Source organism: Carettochelys insculpta, chromosome 17 (genome assembly GCF_033958435.1).
Source record: "Carettochelys insculpta isolate YL-2023 chromosome 17, ASM3395843v1, whole genome shotgun sequence".
NCBI lineage: Eukaryota > Metazoa > Chordata > Testudines > Carettochelyidae > Carettochelys > Carettochelys insculpta.
In genome coordinates, this window is record NC_134153.1 from 21429197 (window position 1) to 21455181 (window position 25985).

Here is a 25985-nt window from a genome sequence, read left to right on the forward strand (position 1 = left end):
ATTTCTGTGTTGTTTGCCTGTATTCATCCTTTTTGATTTGTCCTAGTTTCCATTTTTTATATGATTTCTTTTCTATTTTGAGATCATGCAAGATCCCCTGGTTAAGCCTAGGCGGTCTTTTGCCATATTTTCTATCTTTCTTACGCAGTGGAATAGCTTGCTTTTAGGCCCTTAATAATGCCCTTTGAAAAACTGCCAACTCTCCTTCATTGTTTTTCCCCTCAGTCTTGCTTCCCACGGGACCCTGCTTACCAAAATCCGCCTTCCTGAAATCCATTGTCTCTATTTTGCTCTTCTCCCTTCTACCCTTCCTTAAAATTGTGAACTCTATCATTTTCACGATCATTTTCACACCAGCTGCCTTCCACTTTCAGATTCTTAATCAGTTCTATTTCTTAAAATCAAATGTAGGACAGCTTCCCCCGGTAGGCTTTTCAACCTTTTGAAATAAACTGTTGTCTCCAGTGCAGTCCAAGAATTATTGGATAGTCTCTGGGTTACTGTGTTAGTTTCCCAACATATATCTGGATAGTTGGAGTCCCCCATCACCACCAAATCCTGGGCCCTGGATGCTTTTGTTAGTTGTTTAAAAAAAGCCTCATCCGCCTCTTCAACCTGGGTAGGTGGCCTGTAGTAGACTCCTAGCAAGAGATCATCCTTGTTTTTTACCCCTTTTAGCTTAATCCAGAGGCTCTCAACATATTAGTTTACTATGTCCATCTCCACCTCAGGACAAGTGTGTACATTTGTAATATATAAGGCAACACCTCCTCCATTTTTCCTGTCTATCCTTCCTGAGCAAGTTGTACCCTTCCATACCACATCCAACTGTGTATTTCCCCCCCAGGTTTCTGTGATGCCAACATCATAGTTGTATTTATTTATTAGCACTTCCAGTTCTTCCTGCTTATTACCCATACTTCTTATATTTGTATATAGGCATCTAAGATATTGATTTGATCCTGCCACCCAGTTTTGCCCTGACCCTCCTTTTTCTCTGCCATTATAGCCCGTGCTCCCTCCCGTTTCCAGCCCATCTCCCAGGTCTCCATATTCTCTACTTACCTTTGGGCTTTGCTTCTCTGTCCCCATCAAACCTAGTTTAAAGCCCGCCTCAAGGTTAGCCAGTGTGTGTCCAAATAGGGTCTTCCCTCTCCTCGAAAGGTGAACGCCATCTCTGACTAGCACTCCTTCCTGGAATAGCATCCCGTGGTTGAGGAAGCCAAAGCCCTTCTGGTGACACCATTTACACAGCCAGGCATTCACCTCTAGGAAGCACCTGTCACCCTTATGTCACCCTATTTGTGAGGCCATTGATAGCTGATTAGTCAGATTCTGGAGCTGCAATCTTATCACAGAGGAGGCAGGGGTTGGTAGCTGTTGGAGCAGGGCAGGGCAGTTTTTCATGCTCTTTTCTACTTCTCTGCCTCCCTTTGTCCACACTGTGGTGGAACCTCTCAAATCTTGCCAGACAGAGAGCCTCTCTAATTTCTTCAGACAGATCCTGAGCATGTCTGTTTGAGAAAACCAGCAGTTGAGTGTTTGTGAGGCTTACAGAAGAAGTGGGTCTTTAAAAGGGATTTCAACAACAGGCTTGGGGGCTTTTTGGTGAAAAGCATCTCAATAACAGGCTTGGGGGGCTTTTTGTTCTGGGGTTAAGAGGTTATTCTGCGTATAACCAACAAGGGGGAACAAACATTGAAGTGGGAGAAGAAACCAAAGGTGATGGCGGGGGCGGGGGGGAGAGGGGCTGTTGCCTGATGTGGGATGGTGGGGGAAGAGACAAGGGGATTACAGCAATAAATGAAAATGTAAACCTGGGAGGAGTGGCATGGGCAAAAGAAAGAGCAAGGGAGAGGGTTGACAATGGCTGTCTTGTGCTGATTTATGATGTAGCCAAAGGCAGTGTTTGACAGGAGGTGGGAAAGCAGGCTTTTCTGCTTACGGTTCCCCTCCTGTAGCCAACAGGAAAATAAACACCTGAAATCTTGTTTTTCTGAGACTGTGGACTCCAGGTTTGCCTGCTGGGCCCATGCAGAGCTGAGTATCTCACTATTGCACTCCAGCTCTTGCACTTTTAATTGCACTTTTATCATACATAGTTCTACAGACAAGATGACACTTCCCATTGGTGACAGTTTGGCTAGTTACTGATGTCTCCCCCAGCTCCTTCTAATGAGGCCAACTGGTGCTGTCCATTGTTAAGAACAGAATTGTCACAGCTGCACATGCTACTCTTGTGCTTTTTTTCCAAAGAAAATATTAATAAACAGTGAGAAAAGGTGAAAATTGACCAGACTTTGTTCTGTTTGTATATTCGTTTCTACAAAATGCCCTAACACACACACTATGCTTGCTATGAAACTTAGCATCTTTGTTTTAAAACACTAGTATTCATGTTTAGAATCATGGTATGCAAGTAAAACACCAGAATAAAGCAAGGATGAAGAAGGGATTTCTTATTGATTTATAATAGTGAAAGCCTGTGCACACTTAGTGTAATGGCTCTTTTTTGCATGATATCCCATGTGTCACTTGACTGTCTGAGGTGAAGCCCTGCACCCTATTGAAGTTAGTGAAAGTTTTGCTGTGAAATCCTGGTTTCACTGAAATCTACAGAATGTGGACATAAGAATAATGAGGTAAAGAAAGGCCCATCAGAAAGAAAATAGGGGTGACTGAGGCATAAATTACCAGCCAGACAGAAAAGAAGGAAAGCACTAATTAAATAATACTTTACTGGTCTTAACACAGCAGGAGGAATTAATGCAGCCCTAGTAATGTCTGTTTGGATTACAAATGGTAACATAGTTGTCAAAAGTAGTTTATTTAATTTTAATTATAGTGTTTCTGAAGTCTGTTACAGTCCTGCAGGACCTGTGCTGCTCTGGTAGACAAAAGATTCAGCAAAACACCTACAATACGTCAGCATTTACAACTTTCATCGCACCCAAACTACGTAACGTGAATTATTGCCCTTAGCTGCAGTAGCATCATAATGCAAGCTTGAACTGGACAGCTTTCTTTTCAAAAACTCTGAGAACCTTAATGAGGCTTGAGGTAAGGGAGGTGCTGCTCTGCATCACTGTGGTCACTATTTACTTAAAAATACTTATTTCTGTGTTTATAAATGCTAATGGTAGTGGCTCCTAAACACAAGAGAACTGTGTTGAGGCTGTAGCATGTTGGTCACTACCTCTAGAATGCTATAGTGTGTTCCTATTATAAAGCCTGTGTCCAGTTTAAAATAAAGCTGACTAATGATCAGACAATTGCAATTCATGGACTGAAAAGAACTTTCTTCTTGATGTAAAAAATTATTTTGGTACTTATGCAAATGCCTTGGCCTCTGAATCTACAAAATGTGACTCTTTTGAGGCATTACTCATTGAAATCAATGGTAATCTCTCTATGGCATTCTACAGGGCTTTGGGTCTTCAGTGTATGTATGCTTATACAGCTAACTATTCCTGCTTGCTTTTAAACAGCTCCCCAGTTAATAGTATGTTATTTCAATCTTAACTATAAATGGGGTTATCACTCCACTACAATAACCCTGATAGACTAGTTAAATATTATAAAAACAATGTGTCGTGTGGCACCTTAAAACTAACAAATTTATTTGGACATAAGCTTTCTTGTGGTGGAGCCCACTTCCTCAGATGCATGGCCTTCATTTAGTGATGGACATCTGAGAAGGGGCTCTCCTTGCCTCTTACAAGAAATTTTGAACATTATTTTCTTTAAAGTTTAAGTTTGGGCTGTGGAATGACGATTAATATGAAAATGATTATTTAATTAACAGTAGATGAGAAGATACAAAGTCTTCTAAATAGAGTGCACTACACAGTAACAGGAACACGGCTTGGTTCAAATGGTTCCTCTGGAATTGCAAGCTAATGATGAACAAGTCACATCTTAGGGCAATTTGTTCTTCTCCTTTGTTTGGAAAGCTGGTTTGCTCCTGAAATGTTGACAAGTCAGTGGTGACAGCACTGGCCATACTCTGCAATGCTTATAGTCCCCTTCAAGTCCCAAGAGGCCAGAATATAACCTACCATATACGACAGATGGTATCTTTCACTGTCTTGTTTTTACTTCTCCCATAAAAAAGCTTATGTGATTGGTTCAGAGGGAGAAGCACTGATCCCTCTAAGTGGGGAGGCTGTGATTAACAGTCCTTTATTTGTAATATCAATGTGCCTTTTATGCAAGGCTCAGTTTGCTCACTTGGTACTCAGAGGTGGCCTACAGGACCTGTTCACATCATGGCTGCCGCAACGTGGTTTCTGGCCTAGTTTAGAAAGTGCCCTTAGGCTGCTAAAATGTTTGAAAATATTTTTAAACGTGACTACAAACAGTAGTCTGAAATGTGCCTGGGGTATAGAAATTTCCAGCTGCTAATGCAGGATTGACATGTATTTAGGTAGCCAGCTAGCTGCAGCACAAAGCCTAGATTCCCTCAGCCAGAGAAGACTGAGGTTGCCTTTTTTAGTGAGGAGATGAGGGGGGCCACCTGTCACTCCATGCCTGAAAGCTGGTAGCATGCCAGGTGTGCAGCACAACAGTGTTCTTGCTGGCATATGTCATTCAATGTTACAGAGGAATAGCAGCAATGGACGCAGCTAGCTAGGAGAGCAATGAATGAGTGTAGCGCCATTATACACAGCACTATGCATGGGGAAAGTAAGGGTATGCATGTACTAATATTAGAGAAGCCAGATCCTAGAACTCTGTTGGAGTGGAGAGACTAGGGGGTAATGGAAGGTGTAGGGAAGGAAAACCACAAGCACGTAAGTGAGCCTGAGACTGTCTGAACATGTTCAGAAAGCAGAGTCTCTAATTTGCTTCAGAAAGAATGAGCTATTGGGTAAAATGAGCCAGCCAATGCTGTAGAATTCCATGAGAAACAGTTGATTGGCAAGTTCCTAAAAGCAGCAGGTTGGCTGTCTGTCAGTGGCCCACAATTCCCCAGAGCCACTGCCTTTTCGAGGTTTTACTCACACTTGTATTTATCTCATTGGAGCCTGTCAGTCAGATTTTCCCCCTAGCCCCAATTTCTCAGGTTTCTAGTGCTAGTTTTGTGGCCAAATTCAATTGTTCTTTGTGCCGGCCAAACCTAGTGCAGAAGGACTTTGCTTTGTCCTACACTCCCTCTCTCAGCAAGCCTTTGCTGGAGATTCACACTTTGTTTTATGCCGACCCCAACAAACTTTTTTCCCCCTCCCTGACTAATGTAGGCAAGTGTAGATAACACATTTTGCAGATGCTGTGAGGCTGCTACTTTTGAGCCAGATGCTGAAATTAAATTTTTCTGTGGTCAGTACTCCACACTCACCCTACAGGAACTCCCTCTCTCTACACTGGCAACGGATTTTTATTTCCTGAAGCGGATGTTTCGAGAGTCTCAGGCTGTATAGCTGTAACTCTTGTATCTTTAAAACTGATTTAACTTCACAGCTGTGTACAAATAGTAAAAAAGATGTATTGATATGGAGACACTGTACATTCTGCTATACTGTCTCTCTTTTGGAGAATTGGACATTTAATCGTTTCCCATACAGCCTTATTCTAAATCTTCCTCCTGTGAAACCTACAAATTACTCCCATCTGGCATGGGTTAGGTAAGGGGCAGACTCTGATTTCTCATCTGCTAAACTTTGTTGGTTGGGAGGAAACAGTAACAATAAAACATTGACTCCCATTTATTTGTTTTGCACACCAGTGGCATCCCATATGATAAGCAGATTGTGGCCTCTCTGGGGTGGAGGCTGCATTTCTTGTCAGATGTCTGTAGGGAGCCTGGCTCTATGGGCTCCTGATCCTTGACTGGGTTTTCAAGCTGCTACTGTAATAGAAACAATTATAAAATCTGTATAGTGAATTGAAAGTTATCCAAGCCCAGGGAGCCAAAAAATTTGATACTGATGATTGCAAAGGCACCCCCGCAGGAATCTGTAGTCTGGATCTAATTTGCATATGCATTTATTTACATTACTTTTGACAAAAATAAATGTGTTGAGCTGTAATATTTGCTTGCATGTTTATCTTCCCTTGATAGATGAACAAAAGTTGTTTGTAGGCCAAATTCCCTAGCACTTAACATACTTAGGTGATTGTCTTTACGCCTCACCCTGCCATCAAAGGGAGCTCCCACAGACTTTAATCTTGGCATCTCCAATCAAAGTTCTCTTAGTCCACCTCTTGCTTAGAGGGAAAGCAAGGATTCTGCATATCTGGTAGGTCCGACAATGCCTGGAGAGAAGAGAAGGCAGGTGTTCTACTCCCCCAAAATGTAAATGTAGTTTTATTTAATGCCTTTCATTCATCACAAACTACTTCTCCCCACCTGCCAAAAAGAAGATGGCAGCATAAGGCACCATTTAGACACATGCACAGTCCACGTATCCTCTAAATCACGTTAAAAAACAGCTATAATTCTTACCAACAATCCCAATTGTCCTCAATACTAATGTACACAATATGATTGTCCACAGAGTTTATCGTGGAGAAGACTTATTAAATTAGAGCCCCCTTTCCCTCCCCACCCAAAAGAAGATAAGAACACAGGTACAGAGCTTAATACCCAGAGTAATGAGATTAGTTCATAAATTAAAAAAATACAAAACCCCCAACCATTTCACTCTTATTTTCAGAAAGTCCCACATGATGTACTGAAGAGTCCAGTGAGCATGCCCAAAATTCCGTGCTGTGTCCTTTTTCCTCTTTCCAAAAGAAAACTGACAAGTAGACCCAGGACTTTTAAGTATTTTGTCTGTATCAAAGTCATTCAGATGGCAAAAAACAGCCGAGAGTTCAGTTTCAGCTCTAAATCTATTTTAGCCATAGAACTGCAGGCTTCCTACTGAATGACTGAAGGTTTTCCTCTTCAACCAATGGAAGAAGGATTTGATACACTGGATATCCTGATGCAGATTCTTAAAGATTTCCATTGAATGGGTTCCACTTTAAGTAAAACAATTGCAGTTGTGTAGTATCAGTTATATAAAACACCAAAAAAATAGGTTGAGCTGATGTCTCTCTGAATGACGCTTGCCCAGTGCTGAGATGTTGGTGTCTGCTACAAGTATTCAAGTTCTAGGGCGTGCCTGAGAGCCTCCAGGTCAGCATGGCAGGAAATTCTCCAGAATGGCATATTGTGCTGGAATGAAAGCAAAATACATTTCTTAAACACAAAGATCATGTGCCTCAATCTCCTGGTGGTGCACATTGGCTCATGCCTCAATACTGGCTCCTGCATCACAAATCATATTGGATCAGGTGCCTCAAACACAAAAAACATGTTATGGTTTTCTCCCTGAGCAGTAGGATATGTTACACCCATAGCCATCAACTCACACTACTGTTGCAGAAACGCAGGATCATCTTATAAAATAAAAGATGGGGGGTTGGCAGGTGTATGTCTCTGTAGAGACTAGAACACCGTGCAAAGTGCTGGAAACAGCAGGAACTTCCCGAGTCTGGCTATGTGTACTCTAGGCGAAGTAAGTCAACTGCAGATATGCAATTCTAGTTATCTTAACTGCATGGCTGAAATAGACATATCTGTCCTTGGCTTACTTGGCTGACCCTACTGAAGAAGGTCAACAGGAGAGATTATTCCATCTACCTCCTTTACTCCTCATGTCTCAGGAGAAGTACAGGGGTCAGCTGCAACTCCTAAGAGGTCTATTCTAATGCTTCAGAAGAAATAGGGGGGCTGGACAAATTTCTGGATGTCTACAGAGACTTTCTACTGTAATATGCTAAAAACTTTACTTCGCTTTTCCCCCACAACATTTAGTGTGAGTTTTCTATAATGAGAATATTCTTCAAAAACAAAATCTTGCTCCTTCTTGGTCCCTAAAATCCATAGCAATAGCTGTCCTAGCAACACGATAGAGGTTCTCCACAAAGTTTGCAATCCTTTCCTGTAATATGACTTGCTTCAGGCTCTAAACCCACCTTTGTGTTGCCATCTCCCCATTGGTCTTATAACAATTACAGTTCACTTCGCAGGAAAGAGAAACCTTACAACAAATCCACAGGTAGATAGGAATTGACATATGACATCAGGCCAGGGGTCCATTTAACTCAGTATCAGCTAGCTCAGAAGAAGATGCAAGAAATCTTGCACCAAGCAGTTATAGGATAACCTCCTGGTTATATACTGATGAAGTGGCTTCTCATGACCTGGGAGACCTGGTATGGGTGAAGACTTGCCATTCCATTTATTTGGCAGCCTCCTGGGTCAAGAGCTCTGTCCTGAAAGATGAGAGAGTTGCCAGACTGGCTTCCTCCTAGTCACACACCACACCATTCAATGGCGTTGCGGGTCCATTAGTCTATCTTGATGTGTACCTGTGTGCTATTGTTCACTCCTCTCTACAGAATTAGATTGATCTGGAGGACAGGGTGCCTGACCAGCTGTGGAGGTGGACCAGGCTGCACTGGTGCCTTTCCCTGTGAAAGAGTGCACTGGTGATTAACTAGCTAGTCTTGTCCATGCTGTAACACCAGTTCAACACTCTGAGCCTAACCCCAAGGATACTGGCTAGCTTCCAGATGAACCTAGAGTTCTTTTTAGCCAGAATTGCACTGGGTCTTTAGAGGTGTCCTGAGTCTACCCCCGGGAGAGAACAAACAGGATCTAGTCTGTCTGTAGCCAGGTCCATGTGTTCTGCGCCTTGCAGAGGCTTCAGTGCTTGTAGTCTGCCATCTGTTAGCATGCACCATGCCTTCCTCCACCATCTCTGAGGGTGCTGAAATAAGCAGCAGCAATTCTCTCTTTCCACCTGAGATGTCTCTCTCCTGATCAGTGAGCTGCCAGTCTTCTACTACGTCCTCCTTTGGACCTGGAACTATTCTCAGCAGCCAGGTCTGCAATGGCACCCCAGGGGAAGATTTCTTAACAGGCCTGTTAGCACAGCCCACAGCTTCACGTGCATGAGTAGTTCCCTTTGATGCACCAGAGGATGGTCCTGACTGATGCCACCAGAATCTGAGCCCTCCTGTACTACAATCAGAGGACACTGCAGCACACGGCCAGTTCATGGGGTTGATCACTCAACATGGCCTCCTCCCACCCATCCTCTGTGTGCTTTGGAAGGTGAATGCAGCTTTCCTCTAGCTTCTCTCATTTTTCTCAAACAAGTCTTGCAGGAAGATGTTTCTGCCCACACCTGGCCCTCTGGAGCTCAATACTGGCTGCTGCATCACAAAGCTCTCCAGTCACCCCTCACAAACCTGCAGGTCTGTCTCCAAACTGCACCTGGAAAACATTTATATGTGCCATCTACTTCCTCACCCTGACATCTTGCCCCAACTCCAAGAGGTGGGACCTGCTGCTATCCACATAAGGTGAGGAGCCCTGGAGGACAGTCTGTACCCAACTCTTGTTCTCCAATGTGGATCACAGAAGTATGACCCTATCTTAACTTTAGCTTCCTCTCCTTCCCATATGCAAATATGTTTAACTGTGTCTACACTAGGGGGACTGCACCACTTTAACTGCATCTGTATAGGATAAGAGGTTCAACTTGGGTGTCTAGCTCAGTGACATCCAAAAGAAATTCACCAATCACCACACCATCCCCAGAGCTAGGCGCCCCCCACCACGTGCTGCCCCCCACCCCCAGCCAGGCACCTTCCCCCCTGCAGAAACTGCCGGTGACTCACCAGAGCCACTGCTGGAGCTGCCACATGCGAGCCACCCCATTGCTGGAGACGCGCCATGCTGCAGCCGAGCTGAGTGTGCTGCATGAGCCACCCTTCGGCTGAAGCCGTCCTGTGTGACCCATCCCCGCAGCTGGAGCAGAGCCCCCCGTGTGAGCTGCCCCCGCGAGCTGCCAGAGCCACAGGAGGAGCTGCCTCTGCCTCTGCCTCCGTGTACTTGTCTCACCAAGTAGTGCGACATGTGTGGAGCCAGCACAGGATGCTCTATGTGTGCAGCTCTAACAAGCTGCTTCATAGAATTCTAGGGCTGGAAGGGACCTTATGAGGTCACCTAGTCCAGGCCCAGCTTCGCCACACCACAGTTTCCAGTTTGCCACACGTGGCGAACAGAAAGCATATTGGACACCATGGGTCTAGCTGAAGCCTTAATCTGGTTTCTTAACAGCACATGTTCTCATTTACCAGCAGACAAAATACTTGAAGGAAAAGGATCCTTTTCCAGGTCTACTTTCTGCCTAGGACGCTGTAGTGACACCAGGTGTTCATTTTACATTATATTTATTTACACTCCTCTCTACTTAAGTATAGTTCTAGCTCCCCTCTGCTATGGTGCCTAGTGTCACTAAACAAATTCCTCTTCCTTTGAAGCTATTTATCACTTTGTTTGCTCATTTCACACAGCAAGCAAAGATGGGGGTATCTGAAATGTCTACCATGTGATGCTCTGCAATTTCACTTTAGAGGGGAAAAGTTACTTCCTTTCCCAGTTCCTCAGACCCCTGGTTGCTATAAAATCCCTTCCACTTAAATTATCTATCTGTCCTTCTTTAAAGAGAGGAAAACTTGGACACTCAGCCACGCCTGCTGTTCAGCTCTTGCAGATTTATCATTTGTTGGACAGGTGAAGAAAAATAACCCATTAAACTAAGATTTTATCAGTGCTCCCAGCAAAGTAGTGTAAAGCTCTCTGCCCCACCCCATTTTTTGTATAAAGTCAGGTGTATGGCTAGCAGCTCTGACTAATGATTGTCATCAATCAAAGGCAGTGACAGCTCCAGCAAAGAACGTATTCTCCTAATGGGAGAGTTGATTAGGCCAGGAGACACTAGCAAGAGGCCTCTTGAAACCCTGCCTGTAGTAGGCTGCTGAACCTTCCTACTGCTTCATACTGCTAGGGAGCCTGGCAGCCTTTGATGCAGTCATGTGCACTGACCCACTACCTTTGAAATACAGTGCAGAACTGTCTAAAGCAGCAGGCTATTATCTCTTCACTTTCAGTCCATGCATTCTGGGTTCTTCTTGGAGGGATTCTTAACCCTTAAAGAACCAGCTACGATCCTGTGAATCCCGCTAATTTCCAGAGTTGTGAAGGTTTTCCTTTCCCTTTTTTTTTATTCGGTTTTTGTTCATTTGGGTTTTTTGGTGATAATGATGTGCCATGGAGGAAAAGGTTTTCTGGCTGCTTGAAGGCAGGACTGGTTGAGACCCTGGGGACAGCAAGTGTTGACTATCGTACACAAGCTGGCATCCCCTACCTGGGCTTATACTCCCAGTGTTGTCAGCCTTGCCTGGCTGTTGTTTCCTGCCTCCTCATTCAACCTAGGAGCCAGCCCGGGGGAAGTTGAGCTGCAGTCGCCAAGATGATCTTTGCTTCTCACTACTTTGATAATATCCATAGCAGCTGGTAGGCACAGCTCCTACAGGCAGCTACAGAGGCCACTGAGTATGTAAACACACCTCTAGCTCAGTTGTCTTCCTACTCTGAATTGCCTCGGAGCAGCACTGGTATGGCTGCAGCTCCTTTATTGGTGTCCTCTGTCTTGCATCAGTAGCATATGACAGCTTCAATACAGCTCCAACTCAATTGCATCGTGTCCACCATAGCTATTCAGAAAGGGGAGATGCTTGTCTTTCTGAGGGCACGCTCCATCCCCAGAGGCATACTGTACCAGTAGTCAGTGCTCAGAGCTGCCACTGCATCACATCAGCACCACCTTTATTGACTGTCATCACTGCCATGATGAGAAGAGAACTTCCTAATAGGCTGAAAAGCTCACAAGAGCCCATGTGGAATGCCATATTTCAGCAGCTTGGCATCTGGTGCCAGTGGAAAGCAGGAAACACTTGCAAATATTTTAAAGGTGGAGAATCAACATGTTTTCAAACTTAAAAAACAAATCAGTTGTGTATTTAGTTAGAAATCTGAGCAAAAGTCTAGGTTGCATATTACTGTATTTGAAATGTTCTGTTTATCCCTAACTAGAAGCCTTGGCTAGTAACTAAAAGTTGAGTTGTGGCTTGCTTGGACATTACCAATCAGTGGCATGTGATAAAACAAACACTTGCGCGGCAGGCCTCTCTTTAGGATGCCTGTGACTAATGGCTATGTCTGTCCAATGAGTATGTAATATTCTCAGAATTCTGAGCCTAATGTCCCTGATGCTGTTACTTTCAAGTCCTTCCATTTTTGTTTTGTTTGCATTTGATGGGCCTCTCATTTTTTTGTTTAATTTTAACAAACAAACAACCTTCCTCCCTCAAACCAAAAGGCTCCATAAAATAATGCACAAAATAATAACAGCTACTCAGTATTAGTCTCATTGGTATTTACTGTAACAACATGAATCTCCATAACTGCACTCAACAAGCTGTAATAAATCACTCTTGAGAAATTCTGCTGGAGTTTGGAAGTTATAAGAATGTGGCATACAGATCAGAAACTCCAGAATTCACCACGCTTGCTTCAGCTGACTTCATATAAGTGGTGTTTGTTTCTTGTCATGTGTCTAATGCCCTTTTTAATAATCAGGAACAGTTCCTGGAACATGTAATAGAAACTAGCAGTGCTTCTAAGAGACCACCTGAAAGGCTGCAATAGTTGCCAGGGCTATTGAAGTGGAATTTGCAGTAGGAAATTGCTCAGGATGCGGTGAGGATTTGCAAACAGGGGAAAGAGCCTCACTATAAACAGCATAGGGGGAAATTTTTTTTTTAATGCATAGTTACATACAGAGTCATTGAACTGAGAACTGGAAGAACCCAGACTTATACAACTGTACCTTTTTTGCCCCCTGTTCCTCTTCAACACCGTCTCCTATTACAACATACACAGCTTTCCTTCCAAACCTCTGCATTATTCGTTCAAAACAGCTCTCTTTCCCTGAGCAACAAAACAAGTGTTTGTTACCTTTAAGATACGTCCACACTGACAACTGGACCAAAAAACATTTTTCATTCAGAGTGCTAAACCTCCCCACCCCCTGAAAGACAAAAGTTTTGCTGCTACAAGTGCCCCTGTGAACAGCACATTGTCAGCAGAAATGCTCTACTGCAGACAACCCAGGAGCTGCTTGTTAAGACGGGGAGAATACTTTGTCAGCAAAAGAGCTGATAAACAGCGACTACACTGCCAACTTTCAGCGGGACAGCTCTGTTGAAACAGTCATGTCCCGAAAAGCTGAATAGTGTAGACAAAGACAAAGAGAACTGGGCAGCAGGGCTGTGCCACGGCCTGATTTAATTTGGTTATTTGCATTTGTAATTTTATTCTTAAATTAAAACTTAGTCAACATTCCTGACATCTTCTTTACCTATAGTAGTTGCCAATTACATGTTTACCACAAGTCTTGTGATATTTGACATAGTTTTTAAAGGCACTGCTGCTGGAGACATGCAATTCTCTGAGATGGTGTCAAACTTGAAAATGAATTGTAGCTCTTCAGTTTTTCTTTGGAATCTGTTTTTGAAGTTTATTTTGTTGCAGGATGGCTACTTTTAAAGTCTCCCTGCAAACAATCCATCACAGATTTGTGTGCTTTTGATTACAACTCAGTATCCACCCATGTAGAGCATAGCACAAAGCTCAAGCCCTATCCTGGAACAGAAAATACTACATCCTTCTCATAAGCAAACTGGAGAGTTTAGAATGGAGCCAGAACTAGGCATCAGCAGACTAAGCTTAGACCCCGAGCAACTGAAGGCTTTCCCCCTTCTCATTCACTGTTTAGTACATATTATGTTGAGAGCCCTTCCCCCAAAAACCTTCTGGTTAGAGCACCCAAAGGGCCTGGTGAATGCAGAGACAGGAGTTTTGTAGATACAGCATGTATGCTCATGTGTTGCAGATGGGGTCCATGAAATTTATGGCTATGTTTCTTAGGACTGAGTCCCTTTGCTTTGATTTAAAGGCACTCCCAGGCAGCTGTTACACAACACAAAATATTCTATTCTACGCTTTCAGAGCTTCTCTTTTATTTTATTTACAGGCATTTCTTTTGGGGCTCATGAGCCTTGCAAAGAATGAGCATTATCAGCCCAGATCTGCTGTGAAGCATATTTGCCTCAATTTAGTGATGGGAGCTGAACTAAAGAGAGCCTAAGTGACATGCCTGGGATCATACAGAAGTTTTATGTCAGTCAGAAAGTGGGCCCATATCTCCTCATTCTCAGTCCAACACCTGAGCAAAAAGACCATCACCCTTCCTTCAATAGGCCCTGTCTACATTCAAGGAATATAACCAGGTACAGGTGTAAACATGGTCTGTGTTAGCAAAGAGGATCATAAATACCTGTTACCAATCACAACAAATAACTAGGGGGTTTCCATTTTGATTCATGGTTCCTTTTTTGTAACTGATTCAGCTGCCTGTCCAGCCTAGCTCCCCAGTGTAACCAGGACCTTTGGCCATGGTTATGAAATGGGTTGGATGAGAACTCCTGCCTCTCAGTTGCTTCTGAGATAGGACATCGTAGAACATCTGGCCCACAGGCTAGGCTGCTAATGCTGCTGGGTGTGCATGTCTCCGAGGCTTTGTATCACCTGCCCGCTGAGACATGATGGAAGAGCTACCTTCATTCTTCCCAAGATGCATGCATACAAACATGGGCAGTCAGTATGTTAGATGTGGGGGCACCCACAGGGGTGTAATGTGATTGTGTTGTAAATGAAGTGGCTGCAGAAACAGAATTCACCAGTGCTCACCGTAAATGGGTCAGATCTGAGGGCCACAACCTGGTTAGAAACAGCTGCTTGCACTTTGGAGGAAGCCTTAGCTGCATTGCTCTTACCTGTCTTCGTTGCACTATAGATGTTTTCAATGGGGAAGACTGTGCCCAGTCCATAGAGCAGCACTTTGGCGAGAGCTGGTATGAGCTGAGTCGTGGTGACCAAGACATTTACACAGTTTGGCCTAGAAAACAAAGTGGTTAGTTGGAATTGCTGTGGATGAGACCATCTGTGTCCTTTTCTCCTCTTAGCCTCTGAGCTGGGAGCACAGGGCAGGATGCAACTCAAGAAAGCTCTGGAGAAGTTGGTAATTATGTGATGGGAGGTGACTGAGGACTTTTTGTGCAATCTCTTTATTAATGTATGAGAAATGAACTAATGTAAAACAAGCTTGTGACAAAGGTAGAGACTTGCAGTGCATATCACAAGCAGTGACTGAAGTGCTTTAAATGGCTGTAAATCTCCAGTGTCATTTAGAATAGGTCCCTTGGCCAAACTAAGTCAGGGCTAGTAATGTATCTATTTCCACTTACTGGTCTTCCGCAGATCTGTTTAGTACCTTCCTGGGAATGATACAAATGGGGTAACCGGCAGCAGGGCAGGAAAGCCAGCTGAATTTATTTTGTTTGGTCCTTTGAGCTCACCCCTCTCCTGGATAATACCAATATGAAAAATGTGCAGATGGGCCTCCCAAAGGTTTGGCCAGTGAAGTCCTATAAATGTGTCCTGGATTGTTTGGTGGAAAAGAAAGGAAGCAAAAGAGCTCTTGGAGCTCATCTGTAGGTGATTCCTTCAGCTGTTCTTACCGGGAATGTATCAAGTTCAGAGCCTTGAGAGCATGAGTGAGCCAGAGATCAGTCAGAGCTTCCAGTTCTGCTCTTAACTGGAGCCAGGTTTCCCTCTTAGGAGCTCCTATTAAACCTGCAAGGAGGGAAAATAAGCAACATCATTTACAGCAGCCCAAAAAGGGAAATTAAGCAACATCACCGATAGTTGCACAGCTTATCACACTCTACTCCAAAGACTCTCTCCCGGCCACGTTTAAATCCTACTTTTCTAGCTGCTCCTCTTTCATTCCTGGGGGAGATCCCGTCTAATCATACTTCCATGGAGTATTCCAAGGCTCTGCCCCAGGTCCCCTTCTCACTCTGCACTCTTCTACTAGCCTTCTCTCTGGACATTGCTTCACAGTGCATGATGTCCCAAATGCCCCCAGTGTCTCACTACTATTGTTCCACTTCCCTCATTCACCCTCCCATCTTGACCCCCGTCCCTTCTGCTTTGATCTGTCCCTGTCTCCATCAACCCCCTGAACCTCTAGACTGCTACTGTGCAAAGGTCTGTTGTATGGAGAAACTGTCTCTGAAATGCATTCACTGGTGCGGTAGGCAGCAATCACACACAGCACCACGGTAGTTGCTCAACTGTAGCTCCGGGGTTAGCAATCTGCAGAGCTTAGTTAGAACACTCTTCTAAAATTTCCCATGGAGCTTACATACAAACTAAGCAGGAATGGTTGAGGCACCAGGCATTTCCTGAGGCTTAATGACCAGTGCAGAGTGGGTAGAGGTCTGAGCAGAAGCTGACAGCTGTTGGGTCCTGCTGGTCGTTAATCCTCCTGAAAATCTGCTTCAGAGGTCCTTATTCCCAGACTGTTATGGGAAAGTCATTATTCTCACTAAATGTGCACTAGGCAAATGTTTAATATATCTTCAGGAGTATTATTACTTTTGGTTATATGTTTTTGTGGTTCTACCTCTGGGACACATGTGCTGACAAAATTCTAGTCCAGCCTAACAGAGAAATTAGCAGAGCTAAATCAGATGCTGTGAGATCAAGGAGGGTAGAACATCCCATTGTCATGGCATGTGGGATGGGAACAGTGACTCTGGACTACTTTTTCCCTCCCTATACACCAGAGCGAGTCAGGATATGGGATTTTAGGTTGTTTGCAGGGTGCCTGTGTGTTTTATTTATTGTCTCTTTGGGGAGGTGAGGAAAGTAACATTTACTGCACCAGCTGTGGTATTAACAAATTGGGTCACAGAGCCTTCTTCTGACAAGGATATTTGGTTTTAATTGTACTTGTTGGGGATCTCAAGGACGTTGGAGATCGGTACACTTAATTAGGTGTACAAGCATCAGCAAGAGTGAAATCCACATTTTAATTTTTGTTGTTTTTTCAGTAACCTGGTTTGTCACATGTCTAGGGAATCCATGCCTAGGCCATTATTATGTGAGTGCTGAGTGTGCTAGGCCCTGTACAATACAGGGCAGAAATCAGCCTCTCCTGAAAGGCTTACAATAATTTCTGACAAGAATTTAGCAGACACTGCATGCTGCATGTAAGGCTCTTGAAGCAGGGCCTGATGGATCCTCTAAAGTACAGGGGAACAGACATATGGAACACAGAACTTTGCAGAGCCCTCTTGTGAGCAGTAATATCCATTTCCTGCTACTTAGACAGGCCTGAAGCAGAACCGTTTGTCTGATCAACTTCTGACCTTGGGAAAGTTGCATGAAATCTAGATCCTGATTTTGTAGCTTGGTCCACTATGTCGAATGCCTTTCACAGGACCTCAGAGCTCTTGGTTAAGGCTAACCAAGCCTCCCAACACACCATGTAAGGGAGGTATTAGCTCCACTCTGCACATGGGAAAACTCTGGTGTAGACAGGCTACAATTTGCCCATCCTGTTACAGTGTTTCAGAGAGATGGGAACGGGGTACAGGGGCAGACTTGACGCCATTCCTTTGCTCTAACCATTTGACTGCACTTGCTCCTATAGCCAATTAGTTTGCTTCTTGTTTTTGGAGTACCGAGACTACTCAGTCATGACCATTATTATTTAAGGCTAAGACTCCTGAAGTCTGCTGAAACACTTACGTAGAAGTTCAGTTCTTCAAAGATCAAGGTGCCATAAGCATGTGGCTCACTATATCTACTATGTTGTGTTTCCTCTGCTGACACTCACCTCCTACATTGTTTTTGTAGGTATTGTACATCTCTTTCACCCGCCGGTAGCGGAATGCTAATTTCCTCATCCAGTCAACTCCCCCGTGAACTCCAGAGCCCAGACACAGATTTGCACCAGCGGTTGAACTGTGAAAGCCGTCTGCAGAGAAGTTATATGTGCTGCCAGGGAGAGGGAACCAGAGCAGGAGGGAGAAGCGGGAAAGAATATTAGTGCAACTATATAATATACAGTTCCAACAAAGCGTGGAAACAAGGGAAAAGGTGGAGGGTAAGAGGGACACCAGATGCCAGCTGGAGACTAATGAAGGCAGCAAGTAAAACCCAGGAAGAGAAGGAACACATCTCTTTAGGCCTTACTGGTAACACCTTAAAGACTATTTTATTTAAGATAATTACCTAATAAATAAAACTGTACGGCTTTAAGGTGCTACAGACTAACATGGCTCCCCTCCTGAGTCTATTTGCCTTACTGGTGTTTCTGCCTATCAATTTGTGGTATGTTCGTTGTATTTTTTTTGCAGGGAGGAGACATGCTGGGCTAAATTTTCAGTCAATTCCCATTGTCACACCTGCTGAATTTGGGGGGTGCACCTGTTTACATGCACAACTCTCCCACAGCCCTCCTACACTCATTGATACAAGCAAATGGGGCAGACGGACACAGAGGGCCAAATGTTTATACAAATGCAGGTGTGCAGCTGCATGTGCATTTTACATACAATTGTACATCTGATGGTTTTAAACATCTGGTCTGATGCCAGATCTGTACAAGAAAAGGTATAGTTTTCCAGATGTAACTGGATACAACTACTGATCCTACAGAGGGATTAATGGGGTGAAAATTTTGGCCCACTCTTTTTGACACGGAAAACCTATTTTCAGGCAAGAGGACCTAAAAAGCCTGTAAGAGGTGTGGAGCCCAGCACGTCTCCCATAGAAGCTAGACATGTGAAGATACAAATCTCTGAAAACAATGAGGAATTTACTGGGAATAAAGAGTGAAGACATTGTACATGTTCGTTAATAGAACCCAATCTTGGTTAGTTTCTTAGAACTACCATGAGCACAAGGAAAAGGACTGCCCTCTAGATAAAAATCACACGAGGGCATGAAATCCCTATGCATGCAAATGCCATTGTCCATCTGCAGAAACACTCAGGTCTTAAAGATGGTAATTCTGACACAGACCTTTCTGATAGTTTAGCACTGTATGTTAGTATCAGACTTTGAACCTGTTACAACAAGAAATTAATTAACAGTGGAGTGAAAAGGCAGTGACTGCTTATAATGCCAGGTCACGAACACTGTCCACCAAAATCTCTTTAATGCTGCCCAAGTAAAGCCCATAAGAAGAGACTAAAACTGGTATGACATATAGAAAAGACCTACAAAGGGCTTTTTTATGCAAAAGGCTAAGTCAAATCAACTAAAGAGAATTTAAAGCACAGTAAGCTCCCGTGTAGATGCTGTCATTCAGAAATAGACATTTGATGTCATATTTAGCTTAATTTACTTCCCAAAATTATTTTGGCTTAATTTCCCTAAGCATATGAGAAGTATTTGAAAGGTAGCAGAGATATTTTGGGCTGTGGTTTGTTGCAGGATGAAAAGAGATGCTGTAAGCAGATTGCCTTCCCATCTACTCTCAAAACAAGCAAGGATTATTTGCACTACCGTACTTAAGGTAAAATCTAGTTTATCATTTGAATATGTATCTGCACTCACACGTGGATTTGCTGTGCAGTAGAGTCTGCTTACAAGCTCATAAAACGGTCTGAAAACCTCCCATTCTTCCAATGCTTGTGAAGCACAAACTACAATCCCAAATGTCACGAAACCTGCTCTGAGTGAAGCTTTTCCAGTGTGGGGAAAACAGCCTTTCCTATGAAGTTTCCATGTACTATGTAGCTACATCTGTTTATCATATATACAATCCATTAGAAAATAGCTTAGTGTAAGCCTGGGGTCTGATTGCTATGCAATGTAGGTGAACAACTGCACCACCAACTTGTTGCCAAAGTTACTGTCAATGTACATGCACACATGGCAAATACACATGCAAATTTATCATGTGTGTGATTACCCAATTTACACAGGTACAATATTGATGGATGCAAAGCTGGAGTAATATTTTTACAACAAAGTAAATTTTTAGTGGCCCACTTGCCATTCGCAATGTAAGATTGCTGGACACTAAAAATCAAAGAGGATATTGTATTGCGACACTGAGTCCTGGCTGTACCATTCTGTGCTTGGTGATAGAAGACAGATAGCCTTACCAGTGGGGGTGGCGGGTGAGGGAAGAGGAGTACAAAGGGGGCAATTGCCTTTGGACCCAGTGATTCAAAGGGGGCCTGGTGATTTTAAGTGGCCTGGGATTCCCAGCTGTTCCTGGAGCACTATACCAGGTGCTCTGTGCGACTTGGAGGACTGGGGAAAGGGGGTACACACCACAGTGTGGGTGGCCCTGGGGGCTGGATGCATGGGCCCTGCCCCTTCTGCTCAAGGCCCCACCTCTTTCAGGAGTGCAGAGTTGTCTTCCTGCTCTAGTCCAGGGCTTGTGGTAGCTGTCAGCTCTGCTGGTGACACGTAAGCCTAAACTACAGGATCATTTCACTGAGGACTGTGTGTGACACCTTACTGAGTTTCAGGTAGTGATCAAAAGTACCACTTCTGGGGAGTGATTCACTGCCACATGAAAGTGTCCAAAATGCAGGACTAACTTTTCAAAGTACTTCACAGGTCTTGGCCATGAAGCTCATGTTGGGTATAATCAATGCTGTGACCATGGAGTCCTTCACTGTCAGGTTTAACAACACATCCCACATAAAGAAATATGTCATTTGGAAAATAAAGGGCTGGTACAATCAGAGTACAATGCATTGAGGCAATTAATTCTCAAATTATATAGTAAGTAGAGTAAGGTGAGGTTGTAATAATACAGTTACCATAGTAACCCAGAGATCTTATAATAAACAACACCACAGTAACCAAGAGTCAATTCCAGTGGAAAATATGATAATTACATTGTAACTCATGTTAATATCATTACCTCTTGCTAATCATAATCTCTCCGTGAATATAGGCATACGTACAGCACATTCAGCTGCCAAAACAGGAACTCTCCTGTTAGGAACTCTCCTATTGGTTCTATACAGTCCAGAAAACACTGCACAACTGTAAGGCTCATGTCTGGTTTTGAAATAGTTTGGTCCAATCTACATTGGCTGGCCAAACCATATTTAAAATGGGCATAGCTGAGTTGAGTTCATCCATTTTCAAAGTTGTTTTCCAGTACAGCTGAAAGCCTAGCGTGGACCAGGCCTGAGAGGAAGGCCTGGACATATAAGAGGGAGAAAGAGGGCATGTGGAAGGGAAAACGGCAAGATCAAGAACGTGTTTATATTATACCCTGGCTCATCCTCAAGCCATTTCCACGGAATTGTGGACTGTTTGAGCTGAAGGTTCCATTTTAGAGATTACCAACCTTAGATCTTGTCCATTGTCATCTGAGGATACGTCGTCTATGTGTATCTGGTCACAATCCTGCAAAGCATAAACAAACACATAGCAAAAACAAACAACCTAAAAGCAATCAGGAAATGATATTGCCTTAGAATAACAAATCTGAAGGAAGAATTTTCATGAAATGAAAAATACATTAAAAGCAGACATTAAGGTAAAATCAGGTCCCTCATGTACTGCTAGTACTCTCAGCAAATTCCAGCCAGTTAATTAGATTACAAGCCAATTTCAGATGCTTCTTGGCCACAACATGAATAGATTTACCATGAATAAGAAAGAACTGTCCGAGATCACAATAGCTCCTGAACTGCACAGTAAAAGTACTTCCTGTTCACACAGAAATGTATGTACCTCATGCAAAGAAACTTGTTTGCCTCTAAACCTGTAGAACGGTAGTAGTTTACATGCACTGTGTGGTACCATAATCAGCAGCCTTCCCCATAAAGAGCATTGCTGTGCCAATAAGAATATTCAGGCTTAATTTAAGGGAAAGAAGAAAACCACTTTTTCCAGGTCTTGCCACAGAAATTTCCTGTCTGAGGCCTGTCTTGCTCCTACGGGGTTTCCCCAGTGCTTGTTGGGGCTTTACTCTCTCCTGCCCAGGCACCAAAAGGAGAAGGGACCCTCCATATCCTCATCCACAGACAGAGTAAAGAAATAAAGCACACATAAGTAATAAGGAAATCAACACAGGACATTTAAATTGAATAGATTATGCACTTGGAGTTAAGCTTGCATGAAATATGCACTCTAGATCTTATCATCTAAATTGCTCATTGTTCAAGTGGTAAAGGCTTTACCTCAAAATCTCAAGAAATGTTATTTCTATGGGTTCTTTCTCCGACTTGATTGGGATTAAAAAGGAGGTGGGGGAGAAAGTCAAGAAGCCTCTCTCTCTCACTCTCTTCTTTGACCTTTGCAGGGAAGGGACAAAGTGCATTGCAAAGGCCCTAGGAAGACAGCAGATATTGTTGGTTTTTTTGGTTTTTTTTTTTTTTTTTTGCTGATATTCCGCTTAATTACCAAAGTGGAAGGAGTTCTTAAACAGCACCGATAGCATTTAGTCTGCTTCACTAGTCACTCTGTTATCTATACTCAAAATTTGCAGGAGTCTCTACACAGCCAAGGATTTTCTCTAAGCTATTTAAATTCACCCCCTCCACCACGCACAAAAATTTTGTGGTTAGAAATTTCCAAAGGGAAAACATCACAGACAAGCCTTCAGAAATGCATGGGAGACAGTTCTGTTCACAAACTACATTTCTGCAGACTGTGTAAAATTTTCAAAATCACTTGAGCGAGGACATTTTGAAAGCTGAACTTAGGCTCCGAAGTCCCATTTTCAAAAGTGACTGAATCACTCATATGCTTTTAAAAATTTTATCTGCCATCCCTATCTAGGAAGGCAGAGTTTCCTAAGCTGCAAATGCATTTGAGAGTTGTAATGTGATGTAAAGTATGTATAATTTTGTGCACACGCTTTACTTTGAAAACACAGCCCTAAAATTTAAACAATCGTCATGCCCGAGATGTATTAATATTGCTTCCCTCTTATGGTATAATGCTGGATCCCATATCATAAAATTCCTGAATTTTGCTGAGTAGAAGTTCTAAAGCATCTAATTCAATCTGGTGCCCATCTCCTCTGTTCCTTCCTTGCTTTACAACGGAGGACAATATTTTAAGTGAGCGACAACTCCACAGATGAGAGCTGAGAAACTAAATTAATAGAACTTTGCTGGCACACCCCACCACTCTCAAATTAAAAAAACATTCCCAACAGTGGTTGTGAGCTATGAAAGCCACACTGGAATAATATTGTCACAGCCCACTCAGCTTCAATTGCATTGTGCTGTGCATTATGTAAGGGGAAAGGTATTTGTGGGGGATCTGCTTTTCTCATTTACGAATGAATTGTTCTGTACACTGAAGTGTGACAACAGTAGCTATCGCATTTCTGACTTAATAAAATACCATGACACTTGGTGAGACGCTACCTCATAGTCCACCAGCCAACCCTATCATGTTACTGGGTAAAACACAGAGAAGCTGAACAAGGCAAGAATGTAGCTCATGCTTTACTACTTGGTTACCAGACTAATTTTTCATTCCCACAGAATTTACTTGAGAGGGGAAAGAGGACAGGAATATCTGCAAACTGAACAGAAGGACCAGACTGCTTGACTGAAAACCAGCTATGAGGGCATTTGCAAATCCTAGTTTTCACATCTGTTGGCTTTTTTTAAAATGATACTTTGGGCTTTCATAGAGCTGTATCATTAGTTTGCCATGTACAGGCTATATCTGATTCAGGAAATATGAAGTCCCAACCACCTTTGAAAACTAGACCTTTCCTAAAGTTCTGAAATGTTTGGACCATTCTTTTATCTTCTTCTACATCCTGGTGGTGCTTGATGCAGACAAGCTAAAATAATGGGAAACAGCCTGTGCTCATGGTAGATCCAAATTTTACAAAAGGCTTAAGAGGTTCCAGACTTATTTTCTTAACCAAAATAGATGAGAACTCTGAACATCTTGAGGGTGCACGTGCTCTTACAATTGATAAAAACATGTGCCCCTTAGGCTGTGTCTACACTAGCATCTCCCTTTTGAAAGGGGGATGCTAATGACTCACTTCAGGGTATGCTAATGAGGCGCTGCAGTGAATATGCAGCACCTCATTAGCATAATGGCATACGCGGCACTTCCAAAGTGTCACTTTTGATCACGTGTGGCTCATCTACACGGGATCCTTTTCAAAAGGACCCCTCACATTTTGAAATACCCTTATTCCTACAACCAAATAGGAATAAGGGGATTTTGGAATGTGTGGGGTCCGGACCCCATGTACACAAGCCACGCGCAATCAAAAATAGCACTTTTGAAGTGCCGCAGCCACCATTATGCCAATGTGGCATGGCATATTCATTGCAGTGCCTCATTAACATACCCCAAAGTGTCTCATTAGCATCCCCCTTTTGAAAGTGGGGTGCAAGGGTAGACATTGGCTTAGTGTTTTCTCTGTCTGTACTGTCAATATGTGGTTCTCCCAGTTAAACCAGCCACTGACCTCTCCAGTATTTGTCGACTGCGAAGAGGTGAAACTTAACACATCCTGGTTAAACAAACAGCTGTCCCTCATTGTAGCAACAGGGCCACTTGACAGTACTCAGAATGCTTAGCCCCCAAAGATGGCTCCAAAAGGCAGGTTTCTAAACACTGTACTAACCTCTTGCAGGTTTTTGTGTTTTGCATTTTCTTTAGATTGCTCACCAGCAAAGGTGTAGTAGAGGAATGTGTGTGTACAGGGAGTCAGCAGGATTTAGTGAAATAACCATGGGACTTGAAGCCCAGGACATCTCAGTTCTAATTGTATGCTTGCCTCACTATGCTGCCCTGAACAAGACATTTATTCTCTCTGCTCTTCCATCTAACACAATGGAGAATGGATAGCACTTGCCTGTCACATGGGGGTGTGAGGATTCATTCATGAGTGTGCAGTGTGAAGAGGCAAAATACTATATGAGGCGCCTCTCTCTCTCTAGATACACACACACACACACACACACACACTATGCTGTGTCACCTGCATTTTTACACTGCAAGCATATAAACACATGCACCTAATTCGTGTGCATTACAGTAACTGTATGCAAATTAACTGTTACACATCCAATTAGAAAGCCAAGGTGAGTGAAATATTTTTCTTTTTATTGGATCAACATCTGTCGAGGAAAGAGACAAGCTTCTGAGCTACACGCCTGACATGAGAAACAGCCTAAGGCATATCTATACTTGGGGAAGATCGACATGCTGGCTGCCAATCTTCTGGGGCTGTGCTAAATAGAACGATCTAGGCACTGCTGTCAACCAGGCTACCCCCTCACAACTGCGAGGAGTAAGGGAAATCAACAGGAGAAACTCTCCTGTTGACCTCCCGCTGTGGGGACGGTGGCAAAAATTGATTTGAGGTACCTCATTTCCAGCTATGTAATTCTCCTAGCTGGAGTTGTGTATCTTAAATCATTTTCCCCCCCTCGTGTAGACCCGGCTTTAGTGTAGCTTGAAAGTTTGACTTCTTCTCCAAGAGATGTTGGTCCAATAAAAGATATCACACCCACGTGGTTACTCTAACATCCTGGGACCAGCACAACTACAACACTGAAAAAAAAAACATCTAACCAGTCATTTGAGCAACACTACTTGAATGTGCAAGTTAAACATGCAAAAGAACACATATATTTGTGCACACACGCTTCGGAATATCTGGGTCTTGTGTGACTGCATATGAGTTGCAATGACAACAGGTCCAAACTGGGGGGACATTTGTCACCACGTATAATGGAAACACTGCAAGTTGGAGGGCCCTCTTGAGGTCCTGGGTCTGCTGTTTTCATTCACAAACACCACGAAGTCTTGCTGCACTGTACATAGAAACAAATCCCACTTCTACAGTTACTCAAGATAATCTCCAATGTGTTGTACAACTATGTGCAAGAAGGAAGCAGTCAGCACACAGTGACTGAGGAGGACTCTAGGTCAACTAAGTCTGATGATGCTTTAGCTGGCTATTCATCTCACAGCCAAATTGGCTTGTATGAGTAAGTTGCCAATAGGCCCAACTGAAGAGTTTGCAGAGCCCAACACTGTCAGTGGGGCCTGGCTGGTGGGAGCACAGGGCCCTAGGCAACCGCCTCACTTGCCTTGCCCTAGAGCCGGGCCTGGTTGCCAACTAAGTGAAGATGGCTTGAAGCAGGCTGACTGCATGCTACTGCCGGTGCTCTTCCCTGAATGTGTACAGATC

General features: G+C 43.4%; 1 protein-coding gene and 1 long non-coding RNA gene across 12 annotated transcripts in view; one reads left to right on the forward strand and one right to left on the reverse strand.

The window, feature by feature from the left end:
- LOC142022089 (uncharacterized) overlaps window positions 1-25985 on the forward strand; it is a 78113-nt gene that overhangs the window by 2602 nt on the left and 49526 nt on the right. For 2 of the 4 annotated variants that reach the window (XR_012647852.1, XR_012647855.1), the window contains exons 2-5: window positions 2857-3060; window positions 17675-18015; window positions 19259-19340; window positions 23299-23821. This is a non-coding gene — a long non-coding RNA (uncharacterized LOC142022089). Of the gene's footprint in view, window positions 1-2856; window positions 3061-17674; window positions 18016-19258; window positions 19341-23298; window positions 23822-25985 lie in introns of those variants that run through there. The other 2 variants (XR_012647854.1, XR_012647853.1) reach the window with 1 other exon arrangement.
- The window catches only part of EYA2 (EYA transcriptional coactivator and phosphatase 2), a 172817-nt gene continuing 149884 nt past the window's right edge, over window positions 3053-25985 (reverse strand). For all 8 annotated transcript variants that reach the window (XM_075011582.1, XM_075011580.1, XM_075011584.1 and 5 more), the window contains 6 exons: window positions 21144-21202; window positions 17655-17815; window positions 15487-15601; window positions 14743-14864; window positions 12735-12835; window positions 3053-7162 (listed from right to left, as the gene is read on the reverse strand). In XM_075011582.1, the coding sequence (XP_074867683.1) occupies window positions 7082-7162; window positions 12735-12835; window positions 14743-14864; window positions 15487-15601; window positions 17655-17815; window positions 21144-21202 (639 nt within the window). In that variant the 3' untranslated portion in view covers window positions 3053-7081. The remainder of the gene's footprint in view (window positions 7163-12734; window positions 12836-14742; window positions 14865-15486; window positions 15602-17654; window positions 17816-21143; window positions 21203-25985) is intronic.